The 16,688-nt window shown below is 37.7% G+C and overlaps 2 protein-coding genes and 1 long non-coding RNA gene across 3 annotated transcripts in view; 1 reads left to right on the top strand and 2 right to left on the bottom strand.

The window, feature by feature from the left end:
* Positions 1–595: 595 nt before the first annotated feature.
* Positions 596–4,549, bottom strand: LOC139963164 (histone-binding protein RBBP4-like). Its single transcript, XM_071963708.1, is given in 6 exon segments — positions 596–613; positions 1,451–1,494; positions 1,497–1,618; positions 2,643–2,797; positions 3,470–3,532; positions 4,535–4,549. Coding segments are annotated over 6 exon segments (417 nt in total).
* Positions 4,550–5,835: 1,286 nt separating this feature from the next.
* Positions 5,836–7,276, top strand: LOC139963019 (uncharacterized). Its single transcript, XR_011791467.1, has 3 exons — positions 5,836–6,143; positions 6,511–6,709; positions 7,149–7,276. It is a non-coding gene; the product is annotated as an uncharacterized lncRNA (long non-coding RNA).
* Positions 7,277–12,432: 5,156 nt separating this feature from the next.
* Positions 12,433–16,688, bottom strand: part of LOC139962955 (uncharacterized) — a 37,834-nt gene continuing 33,578 nt past the window's right edge. The window contains exons 11-13 of the mRNA XM_071963379.1: positions 16,278–16,415; positions 15,697–15,832; positions 12,433–15,477 (exon numbers count right to left, since the gene is read on the bottom strand). Coding sequence (XP_071819480.1) covers positions 15,298–15,477; positions 15,697–15,832; positions 16,278–16,415 — 454 coding nt within the window. The 3' untranslated portion in view covers positions 12,433–15,297. The remainder of the gene's footprint in view (positions 15,478–15,696; positions 15,833–16,277; positions 16,416–16,688) is intronic.

Here is a 16,688-nt window from a genome sequence, read left to right as displayed (position 1 = left end):
GTTACTTACCATTATTGAACCACAAAGTGAAATGAACTTAATAAGGAAGTAACCATTTCAACATTGCAAGAGGTCATTGAACAAAGAATTTATAATTTTAGGATGAAGTAGAGAGTTTTAAATATATTATTCTAATGGAAATTCCTGTTGACGTTCATTAATGATACCCGCATTTTAAATTTAAATAGAATCCGTTACACGTTAAAGCTACGTGTTGCTACAATATGTCCAAATCATGTATAACATAAAACGTAATTGGTTATCATCAGTCCAGCGATTTGGGCTTCCAGGAGAGTTATCAACAGTTGAGTTCAGAACAAAAGATTTTGTGTCGCCCTACAATTTAATGTAACATATATATATATTTTTCATTTTTTATTTGCAAAAACAACCTAATTATCTCTTTCTGTGATGTGATTTCGGTGGAATGTGCATAACTACATGTATTTTCCAAATGGTATCTTCTTAAGTTAACGGTAGATTTTTAGTACCGCTTAGTTTGTGTAGGATTCATTGCAGGCAATACCTTTAACACCTCCTTTCCAACTTTCCCAGACATTTTCATCAGACTTCAGCAATGACATTTATGAGAGTATCATTTATCCTTAGACTTCTGCAATTGAAGATACATAACACATTTATGCTGGTATCCAACGTAGGTGATGTTGAAGATATTGCGGTTTCGAAATCTACTCCAAAGTTTAATTGCTAAGTAATATATCACGGGATGACTTTAGGCAGTATTTTCTAGTGCAAAACATTCTATAACTCCCTATTGCGGAGATAACATGTTCACCCCCACCCCACAAAAAAATCCTTGAGCCATTGGGGTTTTGTTTCTAGATATTCACCTTTATCAAATGCAATATGTCCAGTAATAATTTTTTTAAATAACTAGTCAATGATGATGTCCCCTATTAAGTCAAACCTTTATTTTAATTTGTTATTTCAATCCTAATCGCTCGGCCAAATACAATGCTCTAATTATTTCTTACAAATTAAATAGCACCTACGGGTGACATTCCCAAACCAATTGTCCTTGGAAATTGTGTAACGGTCAGTTGAGGCCACGAAGTCTCATTTTTTTCCCAGGATATTTTTGACAGTTTTATGTTGCATCTGACAAACTGATCTAATGGTCTGTACTTTAGACTAGATGAGACTAAGAAGTTTACTGGGGTCGCTTCTCGAACGTTCAAAGAGGTATAGAAAAATTACACCACAGACCGATAGCATTGGTTTTTATTGGTCATGTTCATTTTTTTTTTAAATTAAAAGAAAAAAATGGTCAACAAATTCAAATTTGATGTGGTCCCTACATCACCCTTTAAGCATCTGTTTATGACACTTTGGGGCAAATTTCTGAGAAAGTTACTCCTGTGGTACCCATTTATGGTACCAGAGGAAGGTTTATCGTGGGACGTACGTTCCGAAAAAAATTACGACTCACCATCTGCCAAACTTGCACGATGTTATCCTCTGAGACAGAGCAATGACCCATGGCTCGTTGGGGTTCCAAGAGAAGTCGGAGATCTTGTCGGTGTGCCCTCCATGGATGAAGAGAAGCTCAGGAGGTCCATCCTCTGCATTCTCTGGTGATTGCTCCTCTCAAATTTTGCTGCAGAGGTAAAGAAAATAACTTTTAATTAGAACCAAATCAAAATTGCCAGCTATAAGAAGAGTGCTCCACAATCCCAACAAAATTACCACACGGAGTGGGGCACTACAAAATTTCTTAGAGACTAGTTCTGCTGTCACTGGATGAAAAAGGTGGAGGTAGGGGGGGGGTGGGTGGGCGGGAGGAAGAGGGGAGAAGAAAAATAAAGGGAAGCAAGAAAGAAATACACAGGGCGACATTTTATCCAGTGATGATGCAGTCAGTCTTCACACTACTTGTGTCTGCTGAGGCAACTGTTTAAAACAGCTTTTTGAAATGAAAATGTTTGAAATGTTTTGAGAAAGAAATGTAAGACATCTCAAAATACTGGCAGGTTAATAAAGGCCGATTGACATTTGCAGTATCAGAATTCTCAAAACAACTTTACAGGTGAGGGCTGGTCATCACTTCTCTCCTGGCCGGTAATTACACTCTCTACTTCAATGTTTCAATTGTACAGATGCAAGATATGTTATTGGGCTATGCGACTTTCACCTAAGTGTACAAAGCAGCCGATGCCAAAAAATTTCAAGTAAATTTAAAGGAACGCCTTGTTAACCAGCAAGAGTTTCACCCAAAAAAATTGAAGCATGGTGGATAACCTACATAATATGAAGAACATAAATTAATCACAGCTTGAGCCATTAATTTGGTCTTAAAGGGTTGTCAGATTTTAAATTCTGCTATACTCATATGACCTTTGACCTCTTCCAAAATCACATGATTGGATTGTCGTGTAAACACTGTTAAAGTGGTAATCTGTTTACCAAATATAAAAAATTCATCCAGAAGTTTTTTTTTGAAACAACATGCTTAACTACAAACAAAGAGTCACACAAATACCAACCAAACAATAAAATCCCTTTTGGCAAAGGGAGTCTAATATACACAAGGTTCGAGTCCGTTTCGTCTGAAGGTTTGACTAGTTGAAGTCGGTTGTAACCGATTGAAACAAATAGAAATAAATTGGAAATTGAATCTTTACCTAAGGTCCCAGACATTGAGTCTCCCATCGGTACCGCTGGAGGCTAATATGGTCTCGTTGTGAGGGGACCACTGCACCTGAAGGATTTCATCTCTGTGAGACTCAAAGGCGTGCAACTTCATCTTAAGATTCCTCAAGTCCCACAATGCAACAGTCTGCAAAAAAAAAACGAGGTAAGGATGGAAAGAAATATCACTCCTTTAGCCAAACAAAAATCTTAACTAACTACCCGATATCTTAAAATAATATTCATGTACAGTCAAAGTCACATGACGTACCCTCGTTCACTCACAATATGGAGAGAGATTTCAGTTTTCAAATGAGCAAAGGAGATATTTTTATTGCCTTTTTCAATTACTTCCTTAATACTCTTTCTTCAATTTTTGTTTCATTATATTAAACTCAAGACATTGTTTTGGTTTTCAATTATTTACACATTCAAAATTTGCTTTTAACATCCATATTGTATACTTTCTATATCTGCCAGATTTATTGACCAATTTTTTTCAGAAAGAAATAACTGTTATGGAATTGTTAATCCAGTAATAAAGTGTATTGCGGTGAATATAATTCACATTGCTTTAACATCTTTATAAAACAGTCAGTTTGGAGATGAATTTGATTTCAGCAAAATGTACTTAACAACACAATTCTCTGTAAAATTCAGTGGGGTTATATGTTCCGCATTACTCACAAAGTTTTTCGTTTTCAGAAAGCCTCTCAGATTGCGTAAAATAAATGTATCCTTCTTTACAATTTTTGTTGATCTCAAAATGGAATAGCTAGTTTTTAAAACGTTATTGATGCCTTGATGGCTAACACTTTACCTTATCAGCAGAACCAGTGGCGAGGATGAATTCACTGTACGGATTGAAAGAGAGGCAGTTAACCTGTTGGAAAGATAAAAATAAAATGCTTAATAGAAAGAAAACGTTACTGATAAAGCAACGGACGCACTGACTCAAATTCTCAACCAGCCCCAAAATGATCACCATTCGAACTTTTGATAACAAATACGTCAAGAAAATGATAATGAAGTACTTAAGCAGGGACGGACTCATGACTATTTACGCATGTATTCATGCACGATCTTGGCTGCAGGGGCGTATCCAGGGGGGGGGGGGCGCAACAGGCGCGCGCCCCCTATTGGCCGTCACCAAAAAAAAAAAGTGAAGCAAAAAAAAAAAAAATTGATGACGACCTTTATGTGAGATGTCGGTGATCGCTCAACCCCCCCCCCCCCCCCCCCATAAGGACATTGCCTTGGACTATGATGAAATTGTCAACATCTACAGTCGCAAGCATCCACGAAGGATGACATTTCTTAACCCAATGGAAGAGAAGTAATTATGATATCTCTGCATCAATTTCAGTCAAATTTAGCAGTAATGCAACCACTGTACAGTCAGACCATTTTGCTATTGTTGCCAAACTTCATGTTGTAAATCATTGATAAACTAAAGTAAAATTCATAAATTTCTTAAAAGGCTTTGATGGTGAAACTTGGCAATCACCAGATTTCCCAGTCGGTCACAAGTTTTACAAACACTAAGTGACATGCCAGCCATACTAAATTGTGCATTTTGTGTCCATTTTTACTGGAAATGTTGCTTATTATTAAGGTCGAAAAATGGATTACATATGGCACCATTTTGCATTTCAGCCCTTCTTCGAAAGCAAAAATTGTCCACCCCTCCCCTTAGACCCATCCCCAGGACGGCGATCATTCATGCCTGACGCCCCCCCCCCCTAGTGGAAAATCCTGGATACGCCCCTGGGCTGGAATATCAAAACGTAAATACTTGTCATATGCATCACAAAACTGGTTCTCAATATGCAGTACATTTACTGATTTAGCAAGGTCAGCAAGGGCCTAGGTGATACTTACTAACAGGCAATGCAGGCATCTAGGAATGCAGCCTATTACATTACTGACTGCAGTGACATTTCGACCAAACGTTGTTACATGGAATGTGCCCGGTTACTGGTCTTTAAGTATTGGAGTATTGTATGGAGTTAGCAGTGTAGAGAAAAAACATGAACAACACACACCTCCAGATGAATGAACTCTAACGAAATCAAATCAAATCAATTAATTAATCAATCAACACCCTGCTGTAGACTTATCACCAACGAAGCAAAGACTTAGTATAAAGCTACTAGAAGAACCAACAGAAGTTGGTTACCATTGGAAACGACTGTCAGCCCACGGATGAACCAAGAACAACTCTTGATTAGCTGTAGTCGTGATTACTTAAAAGTTGATGCAGGGATGTGCCCAGGAATTGTTTGCACTGATGGCCGTCCTGGGTGGAGGAGTCAAAGGGGAGGTGGTGTCCCCTTCAAGAATTTTTTGCTACATTGATGGTGCTCATATGCCAGTTTATAGCCAATAGAGTATTCATCTACGTTATGCGTGGTTGATCACCTTTTCCTCCAATCAGCTGCTGTTACAAGTCTGGACTAGTTCAGTTCAGTTAATATATTTCGCATATACATAGACATACAAAACAGTGCAGTAATGTTATATACAGAATACTAGTGGCCTAGGCTTACACTTAGTGGCCGCTAGCTCCAACGAGGCTGTCAGCTTAGCGCAATCACAAGGTGGCATACTCCTATTAGAGTCTATATCAATCCGCTCGATTGTTCTCCTTCAGGAAAAGTGCCAAAAAGCAGCGGGAGAACATCTTTTGTGACGTGTTATCAATCATAATCTAGTTTTGTGTGGCTTGCATGTTGAAGAGCATGAATGGAAGTACATGTGGTGAAAAAATTGGGTCAATTGAGGCAATTTTAGACCCCTTTAGGCCTCCCAGGAGCAGCGTAGGAAATTTGTTTACCACTGAGTGAAGAGGTTTGTTTACAAGTGACGAAAACTTCCGGCTCGGATAGCAAAAAATCTTCACGGTCATGGTACAAAAAATTGATGGTGCCATGAAAGGCCAACTTGTCAGCTATCCGGTGATGGGTAGCGTTTAGCTAGTGAAAACTTCTATCTAGACTTAGAGACCACATTACTTTTGTGATTTAGTGTGTAAGTCAATGGGGCTTTTAATGGGCGTATGCTACCTTAAGCAAAAATGCCAAATTTTTCATTTTAAGTGCTAGAAGTCCCAATTTTGGATCAAAGTAGTTGCTATGGTGTGTAAAAATGTGTTTTCAAGCAAACGTCAGAAAATTTCAATCTGGGTGATTTTTACGCATAAATTAGTATTACAGCCTTAAAGTACCACAAAGAGCATGTGCGTTTCTATACATTAGACTAGAACAGCATTCTGAGCATTTCTGACCAGTTTTCCTCCCCAATAAACTATTGGATCATTAAGCCTTGACCTACCAAGGCTTCCGTAATATGATTCCTGCCTCGAATCTGCTAAGTAGGTACCAAATGCACGAAATTCAAAATCCCTCAGAATCAGACCAAAATGCCTGCAGTGTGTGTGACGTGAACGACTAAGTTCAGTGAAATTTGACATCTGTGGGCACCTAAAGTACATGGTAATCATATTTTAGATTATTTTTGCTAAAGTTGGAAGTACCTGGTGTTTAACTAAGGACAAAAACTCAGTTTCAATGCATGAAATACCCCTAATGTTGTTAGCCTAGGCCTAGGCCTCAGATTCATAATGACGCTATGTTAGTATCCTAGACCAAGTCTACACCAGCTGTAGCACAATGTTGTATGAGGTCTGTATCCTAAGTGGAGTGGCTGCTGAGTGCTAATACCTTACACAGAGAATGTTTTGAGTCTTATTTAGCAAATAATCCACAAAGGTATGGATTTTCTGCTCCTGCATAATGTGCATCAAGGGGTTTTTGAGCCTACTCACTCCTCATCAATTTTCTGTTGTTTGTCAATTTTCAGAGAAAGTTGATGTGCTAAGTCCTCAGCATTCACAGCAATATACTTTGAATGGGTGTGGTATTAATGGACTCAACTGGTTAGATGAGGTAACAACAAATCCCAAACAACTCTGACAGCAGAAAGAGATGTCCTGATGCTTCCATGGGAGATCTACTGTAGTAACTATAGGAACCAGTGCTTGACACCAATGGAGAATACGGTAATTTGACGTTGTTGTTCTTTGCCGGAGCAACAAATTTGAATGTTTTATCATGAAATATGCCCCCCTATCCTCCTCTCTTCTCTTATAACTGTCTTTAATACATTGTAACAACCTATGCACAAACCTTTAAATGGACTGGATATGCTATTGAGGTGAACAGTGTATCTAGATAGCATTCCAGTAAGCTTTCCTTTTCACTATTGTACATACTGTGACAGTGAGGCTGTGGTTAACAAATCCCGATGATCCAGTTTCGGCAAAGAACACCTTCAATTCTCTTCTCTTATTCTTAGTAACTTAACAATTGCACTGGAGTGACATGCAATATCAGTTTAAAATGTTCCAAACAGTTCAGGAATACATTGGGGTATGTCCTGTAGGTCAGTTTGGGAGGAATCAGCTGAGCTAAACAAACGTAGTTTTCATCACTTTTCAGAGCCAGAGACGAAAAAGCCCTCCGCACTGACCCTTCTCTGGATGATGTTTCTGCAGGTAGGGCAAGCCAGACCAAGTGAACTGTGATCAGGGATACCAATAAAACCTGCAAGAACCATAAATGCACCCAAATTGGTCAAGCTTATCAAAATTGGTGACTGGAAATGTTGCAGACGTCGACCTGGTTACTGCTTACACAGTATTGCTCATATGTGTATTTACACACTGCACCGTGCATACTGAAATCTCTGAAAAAACATCTTTATGGACCTAAAATGATAATTGCATAAAATTCTGTTGTGGTTTTTATTGCGACGACTATGAAAATTATCATTTTGGTAAAAAAAAAAAAATCATTTTTCACTTAAGTGCAGTGTTCAGACCACATTCATAAATTGGCTTAATCGGTCAAAATCCAAACCCACTGAGCAGAGCAGTTTTGCTGTTCAGCTGTACATCTAGCCTAAATAGGGCAGTAATAAACTGGTTACTTAAATCAAATCAAAGTTGTATTATACTAAGACTGTGCTGGTTCACTGTTATGAATCTGCTGTGCGGCAAATAGTAACGCATACGGTACTACATATGTAACCAAGTAACCGGCAAAGCGTGCCGGCGATAGCAGGCTAGGTTTATGTAGGCTTACTACATGAACCGATGCTTTAAGCGATGTCGAAAGCTTGTTTATGTAGTTTGCATAACTATCACGCTACTTTTAGAAGGTAGATTTATTTTATACTCTGCATGAAATTATTAAGTGTAGAATTTGAAACTTCAAGGTAAAGTCGTGTGAGGAGGCATTAGCCTCATACAAGACTGTAAACCTTCAACTTTTAACTTTTTTAGCCTCCGGAAAAGTAATGTGCACTACTATCAACATGTGACTTGCACAACACGAGCTACTGCTACCCTGGATTTGCTCTCTTCAAACGTAAAGGATGCCTACAACTCTATTCATTGCCAGCGCTTGGTATTGCCGATCATAACCTCATCAACTTACTACCCAAGTACAGACCTATTGTTCAGAGGCAGAAACCGTCGACCGTGACTGTTCAACAATGGAATGAAGACAGCTAAGAACATCTTAGAGCTGAACTGTATGCTACTGATTGGAATGCCTTTATAGACGCTGCCGGGGACTTGGATGAGTTGACCGAAACAGTAAGCGATTACATCAATTTCTGTGTTTAACTTACAATTCCAACAAAGCAGATTAAAGTTTATCCTAACGACAAACCTTGGATTACGAAATGGGTAAAGGACGTCATCAATAGGAAGAAGGGCTCTTCGGTAAAGGAGATCATGAGGGATTGTAGAAAATCCGGTCTGAACTGAAAAGGATTATTCGCGAGGATAGGGCAGCGTACAAGGTCAAAGTTGAAGGGCATTTTACTGGTGGCAACGTGAAGCGCGTCTGGGAAGGCGTGCACTTGATGAGTGGATACAACAATAAACCGAAATCTTGCCTATTACCTAGAGTGGATGAAGACTATGTGAACGAACTGAATTGCTTTTATAATCGTTTCGATCGACAGGATTTTTCGACGATTTTCAACAGCAGTTCGCAAATTCTGACTCTGACATCACGGTTACTGTAGGGGAGGTTCGTCGTCATTTGTCAAGATTTCACTCATCGAAGGCTGCCGGACCAGACAAGCTCTCCCCGCGGGTCTTAAAACAATGTGCAATACAACTTTCGAACATTTTAACGTATATTTTCAATCAATCTTTCAAGACCCGTGTTATACCCAACTTATGGAAGCAATCATGTATCATACCCATGGGCGGCGATCATGGGGGGGGGACGGGAGGGACATGTCCCCCCAATATTTTAGGTGGGGGATATAGTATCTAATATCCCCCCAATATTTGGTGGCATAGTTTTTTTTTAAGCATATGTTTTGTATTTTTTTATGATATCACTAGTAATTTCAAAATAGAAAATGCTTAGATGCAAGTTACAAGGCCTGGGAAGTGCTATTTCCAGCGATCTGGGAGGCATTTTCGGCGAAAATTTTCTTCTGCGCTTCGCGCCAACTTATGGTGGCGCTACAATTAGAAAGTCTGCGTACAAGCTTTGCCCCTCCCTTGGCAAATTCCTCGCAAGGCGCCTGTCTAACCGTGTCACAATTTGTTACTATATATGACCGAAAGTAGTTTTTACTTTTTTCTCTCGAAATGAATAGCTAGACGGACTGCATCCGTAATGAAATTTGGTTTGCATCTTGTGTATGAGTGTAAGTACGTACAATCATAGATATATGATCCACATCGATATGGGTTCACTGGGTTTCCATTTGGCCTGTTTCCTACAAGATTTCTTACCGCAGGTGCGTAGCCAAGGGAGGGGGGGGGGGGGGGGGTGAAGGATGGAGACCGCCCTCCCCCTCGAGCATATTTTTGGGGTATTTTCTATGATATCGAAGTTTTATAGTAGCCGTTATAAGAGGTTTTAATATTTGTACACAATAATTTAACTGTGTCTGAATTTTCGAAAATTCCTTGACCAACATTCTTCATCATACTTCCCTCTACTCGTGCAATTTCGACCGGTCTATTAGGGGTTGAGGGGGTGTTTTTCTATATTGGTTGTCCATAGATGAAATTTTGTGCAACATTATGGGTATGTTTTGAAGTGAATTTATTATTCAAATTCTGAACAAATAATGGGCTTAAAACCTGGAAAAGTGGGGCTGACGGGTATTGTGGGGCGTTACGTAGAATTACCTACAAAAGCAATGATCCACAGGATCTGCAATGAGGTCGAACATGATATGTGACTGGTGACAATCTTGAAAAAAGGTTATGAATGAAAAAAAAAAACTATTAGGAAAAACTTGGTTCTCAGGCAAAAGTGTACATCTGGATGGTCATTTTCAAGCCCGAGAAGTGCCATTTCCGGTGATCTGGGGGGCTATGAAAACCAGAAATTTTCTTGTACGCTGCGCGCCAACCAATGGTGGCGCTCCGCTTTGATAGTAATTCGCCTGCATCCAAGCAAAGGTCCCCCCAATATTTGAAACAGATCGCCGCCCCTGATCATACCAGTACCTAAAACAGTGCAATAACATATTTGAATGACTTACGTCCTGTTGCCGTCACTGCTGTGCCAATGAAAGTTTGTGAACGTATATATTTAGAACGCTTTAGACCATTCGTAACTCCATTTTTAGATCCTTTCCAGTTTGCATACCAATCAGATCGAAGTTGTGAAGATGCCATTCTTTTGATCCTTCAAAAACTATATTCTCATTTAGAACATTCTTGCCGAGGACATTTCGCCCGTGTGACATTTTTCGACTTTTTGTCTGCATTCAACACTATCCAACCACATATTTCAGTCAGTAAACTTAAGAATATGGACGTTCCCGGGGGTTTTATTCACTGGATTTTAAACTATTTAACTAACAGAACTCAGTTGGTGAAACTCAGCCATTCGTGTCTCTCCGATGTCATTCTTTCAAATACAGGGGCACCCTAGGGAACAGTTCTAGCACCGTTCCTATTCACACTTTACACGTACGATGCTAGGTCATCAGAACAAGGGTGCTCGCTCATCAAGTTTGCTGACGATACTGCCATGATTGGCTTAGTCAATGGTAACAGTGATGAAGCTTACTTACGTCAAATTCAGTCTTTTGTGAACTACTGTGATCTTAACTTCCTCCAAATAAAAGTTGCTAAGACCAAAGAAATGATTATTGATTTTCGTCGCAATACTAATCCTCCACCCCATGTTGTTGTCAAAGGAAGTTTAGTTGATCGTGTTACGTCATATAAGTATCTTGGGTAGTGCTGAATTATCACTTGGCATGGGGAGATCATATTGATATATTGGTTAAAAAGTTGAATTCTAGATTGCACTGCCTCCGTAAGATGTCGAATTTTGATGTTCGTCATGACATCCTTGAAATGTTTTATAATTGTACCATTAGCGGGATTTGGCGTTATTGCTTGATTTGCTGGGGTGGGAATGTAAACAAACATGAAATAGATCGTATTAACAGCATCAATAAGAAAGCGGAGAGAGTAGTCGGGGAACCCTTGCCTTCCATTGACTCGGTCTACCACAGCCTTCTCAAGTCCAAACTGGACGCGGTATGGAAGAACCATACCCACCTACTCGATGAGCTACTTCATAATAGTCAGATGTCCAGAGGCAGTGGCAGGTTGAGACTTCCGTGTCTCAAAACCAATAGATACAGAGATTCTTTCATACCCCGTGCAGTTAAGCTTTTCAATGAGGTTTTGTTACGTTGACTTTCATATATTGACTTTTTCTTATTATTCTTACTGTCTTATTGTACAATATACACATCTATTTTTGTAACATTTTCATTGTTTTATGAGCGAGTGCCTGAATTTCCTTTTGGGATCAATAAAGTTTTACTTATCTTATCTTATCTTAGGTCATGCCAGGGCAACAGAGGTCGAATGTCGTGTCATATCAACAGAGGTCTTAAAAAGAAGAAGTCGAATTATGCTCATGTTTTCCTGCTATTTGAGTCACGGTGATCTGGATAACCTATTCTGATTAAACAATGAGGTTGAAATTGTGTCCATAGGCAGATCCATCGGGGATGGTGGAAGGGGGGGGGGGGGAAAGGCTGTCACCCACGTTTTTCCTAATTATATTTATGGGTCCCAATTTCATTGGGTCCCGTTAATTGTTCAGGTACCAACGAGATTTATTTATTGATAACAGGAAGAAACACGTTGAAGAAACATTTTAGGCCAATCCGAGACCGCCGTTTCTCCTGATCTTGAACAGGTGTAACAAAATTTTTGTGATAAATTGCTCGAAATCTAAATTCGTCGTTATGCGGTTATACATATTATGGCTTTCCACTATCGTCAGGAACTCAGATTGAAGGCGGTTTGGGTAGTGGTGGCACGTAGCTAGGTCTCAAAATTTAGGGGGCCAGACAAAATTTCAGCAAGCAAGAAAGCAAGCAAGCAAAATAAGGTAATACAAGAGAGGTATAGATCTCTGCACTGGCAATTACCGACTATGTCATGGAAACTTCTGCAAAATGAAAGATGGCAAGTCCTTCATTTGATAAAAATCGAGATGAAGAGCGTCGAGTACGATTACACAGTAATTACACTACAATGGTTAATACAAGTACCAAATATTGCACTCGAAAACGACTATGAATCCATCATGATGTCTAATACGATTGCATTGCAACTTTGGAAGTTTACGGGGTACGAGTATGGACACACTATAAATGGTCTGATAGAATGTTACAAAGTAAGCGAAATGCATTTTGGTTATCTCTGGTTTATCACTCGCTTTAGGAGGCAAAGGTGAAAGTTGATTGTAACAATAGACAAGAACAACTCCTTTTCCAATAAAAAATTTTTCGCAAAAGAGGAGATAAATGGGCTCGGAACAAATCCAAGTATGACACCAAACAATGCTTTACTTTAAAGGTGATTCATGTAGCACATCGGGCAGAAAAGAAAGAAGAACTTTCTTTTCTCACAAATAAGATAAGCATTGAGAAGGAATTGCACTGAGGATTATGACGTATAAATCTATATTTTTATCATATTATGGCCCTTTTTTTAAATTGAAATTGAAATTGAAAAATATTTATTTCCACTTCACCATAACATAAACAAAGTGAACATATAACATTTGAATATACAATACAAATACATTCAATATGAATTAAACAATTGATAAATACAAATGATGTGAAGTGGGGGAGACCTGGCAGAAGCAGAGCTTATCAAGTCTAGGCTACCAACAAAAAAACACACCTCCCCACCAAAATACACCTAAACATAAGAAAAGAAACTAGAAATTTTACACGTGCTTATTTAATAAGACCATTTTCAGTTGTTTTTTTAAATGTAAAAGTGATTTTGAACTATTAACCTGGGTATCTAGGGTATTCCAAAACCTAGTTACAGTATATCTAACAGTTAGTTATGAAGTTGCAGAATAGGTATGTTCACGAAATAAATTTGACTATTGTCTGGTATTATGGTCATGAATTGTATTAGTAGGAGTGAAAAAAAGATGAAACCTTTGTTGGAAGAAAGCATTCCCACCACTTGAACATATAAATACCCAACTGATAATGATAAATGTCAAAAATTGCCAGTAACTTAAGCTCACTAAATAAATGGGAGGTATGATCACGATAAGATGCATTACAAATTATTCTTACAGCTCCTTTTTGTAGGAGAAAGAGGGAGTTAAATTTATTGGGAGAAGAGTTTGCACAGGATATAGCACAATAATGAAGATGCGGAATTATTAAAGTTTTATAAATAGAGAGTAGAATATTATTTGGAATAAATGATTTAATTTTATACATGACACCTAAAATTCTAGCAACATAAGTTTGTTCTTTATGAATATTTGACTTCCAATTCATATGATTGTCAATTAACACACCAAGGAATTTAGTAGTGCTAACATTACAAATCAGCTGATTATCAATCTTTATATTTATATCACAGACCGCTTTTTGGTAAGGACGAAAAATCAAAAAGTTTGTTTTTATCAATGTTTAAAGATAATTTATTAGCCCGAAACCAAACAGATAATTTAACCAGTTCCAGTTGGAATATGACATGACATAAACAAGATAATTAAGTTACAGAGATGACTTGCCATCAGCAAAGAACATAAATAATAATTTATTTACATAAAATGATGAAAGTACTTTGTATCAACATTTGAGAGATGACCCTTGATAAATGTGCTCATCAACTAAAGGTTCTTACGTCACGCAGAAGACCATCAGTTGCGGTTGTCAGCTGCAGAAACAGATACAACTGGGAAACAGTCAGACTTTTATCACCAGCAGCAAGATGTGTACAAGTCGTTACAAAATCGTCAAGGATGATCCGGTGTTCAATGTCATCCAAAAGTGCTCAGATTTTGTTTATATGAAGTTGAAAGAACATCTTCTTGTTGGCGTTATTAGAATTGATAAATCTCTGGATTGGATTCAATTTAACACTCAGGCAAACACCGACGAGCCTTCTGGTTCTAAAAGAGCTTACCGGACATGCTGCATAAGTTAATGCTGCAGATTTTGAAACCCGCAATATTAATGTAAAAACAGAATTAAATCTCTCAAATGTTTGGGTTTTTTTTCTGTATGACAAAGAAGGTTTGCCTATTTTCAACCTTTTAAAAAATAATCCTTTGGTATGCAAGAAGGATCATGCATGCCCTCGTTAAGCACAGCTTTCGAGGAGAGTTGGATGTTTCCAACATGGATACAAATAAGAATTCATCATTATTGAAAGAGGATTTAAAATATTTATCAGAATTTGTTTGAGAAATTTGTTGGATTTATTGAAGATCTTTTGGAATAGATTGATTAATTGGGGAAGATAAAGTTTGTAATTGTCTACCAGGTATTAAACTATAGATACTATATATATATATATATATAGACAGATATGGTCCTTTCTAGCATACCAAAGGATTATTTTTAAAAGGTTGACAATAGGAAAACCTGTACAAGTAGAATCACTGTGGTCGAGTGGTACGGACTTCGGTTCGTGACATAAAGATCCGAAACCGGTCGTGAAGTGGAATTTTTCTGGTGTGCTATTCTTAATTAATTGACTTTATATCTGTAATGCCACTTGCTACACATTCAATTCTTACTAACGGCTTGCCTTGCCTATAAATAGTGTACAATTGTCAGATTCAAAGCGCCAGGGGTGCACTCTGTACAATCATAACACTTGGGTAATACGCCGTAAATGAGAGTTATTCAAAAGCCAATTTATACGCTTTAGCACACCAGTAGAATCACTGTGGTCGAGTGGTACGGACTCCGGTTCATGGCACAAAGATCCGGGGTTCGATTCCTACCTTCGCCTGATGAGTCCCAAATGGACGAAACCGGTCGTGAAGTGGAATTTTTCTGGTGTGTTATTCTTTATTGATATATATATATATTGATATATATATATTGATATATATTGATATATATATATATATATTGATATATATATATACATAAATACATGTATATATATATATATACATAAATACATGTATAACATACATACACACACATTGAACATAAATTCATAACTTCTTCTATACCCTTACAAATGTGTATAATTACCACCACCTGCCTCTGAAGGTCGGAAAAGAATTTAAAAACTTAAACAATTTCGAATCTGCCCATACTCTCATCTGTTTTGTCTTCTCTGGATTGAAGAGAACGTCCCTCTTTGTCTTCTTGAAGAACAGCTAGCAGTTCAGTTACACCCACCTCTCCTCCATCCTCATCGATGGGATGTAGCTCCCAAGACTGTCCATGTGAGTTTTCTCCATCAGGTTCCTTTGCAACCAAAATTATTAAACGCACATATTGTAATAGTAAAGTATCAAGAGGAGACTTGACAAGGGATGGTAAGGTCAGTAAAGTCTCAGTGAGATTCCGGAAAAGCATACAATTTTGTAACAAATAAATCAATCAATTTGAAAGAGTCAAGGAATGTCCCTTTTCGTGAAACTATAGAGACGCAAAAATGTTGCAACAAGACTTAAGAAAACTTACAGCCATCTCGTCATCCACTGAAAACTGAATGTAATCACATCTTTTAGCCAACAATTCCCCAAGTTCTTCAGAAAGGTCGATGAATTTTGGTCTGTCCGCTGGGTCCTCTTGCCAACATCTGAGCATTAACTGATAGCTAAAAACAGTAAGAAAATCAACAAGCTGGTCGATATCACCACCCAAATATGTTGTTTATTGTAAATTTTGTATTAAGTAGTTTCTTTTCATAATACAAGTACAGGTAATTAATAATATTAGTAAATCATAAAACCAGTACAAATATATATATAATATATATATATATATATATATATAATATATATATATATATATATATATATATATAAATATATATATATATATATATATATATATATAGATAGATAGATAGATAGATAGATAGATAGATAGATAGATAGATAGATAGATAGATAGATAGATAGATAGATAGATAGATAGATAGATACCTTTGCAAACTGACAATGGCTCTGAACATTGAAGGAAACTCCCGTTTGGAAATTTCGAATGTCTGCACATGTGTTGATTGGAAACTTCTTTAGATCACACAGAACTATACTCACATGTCATCTGGACAATGCTCCGCTTTCTCCATACGATAGCCTTCTCGTAACTTATTCACCAGAAATCGCAGTGCCATGCCAGGATATGGCGATCCACCCAATGTAAATATTTCATGTAATACAACGCCGAATGACCACCTAAGAAGTAAAATGAGACAGAATACTTGCACATCGTTCGTATATTTCTTTCGCCAGATTGAACGTCAAGTTACCTTCATGAAACAGTATTTTATTGACCACACCTATACAGAAGATTCCCCAACAATTTTTTTTATTCAAGAATACCTATATTTTTGCACCCTATAGTACATTTTTCATCTAAAATAATGATGTCCCTCCTTCTGTTGTATGTTAAGCACAAGACCCAATATACTCCTCTTGATCGAATTTTACAGAAAAGACGTAGAAAAT

Source organism: Apostichopus japonicus, chromosome 21 (assembly GCF_037975245.1).
Source record: "Apostichopus japonicus isolate 1M-3 chromosome 21, ASM3797524v1, whole genome shotgun sequence".
In the NCBI taxonomy this organism is placed as follows: Eukaryota; Metazoa; Echinodermata; class Holothuroidea; order Aspidochirotida; family Stichopodidae; genus Apostichopus; species Apostichopus japonicus.
The sequence above is the reverse complement of the archived record's forward strand: the minus strand, read 5'-3'. Positions and strand labels throughout refer to the sequence as shown.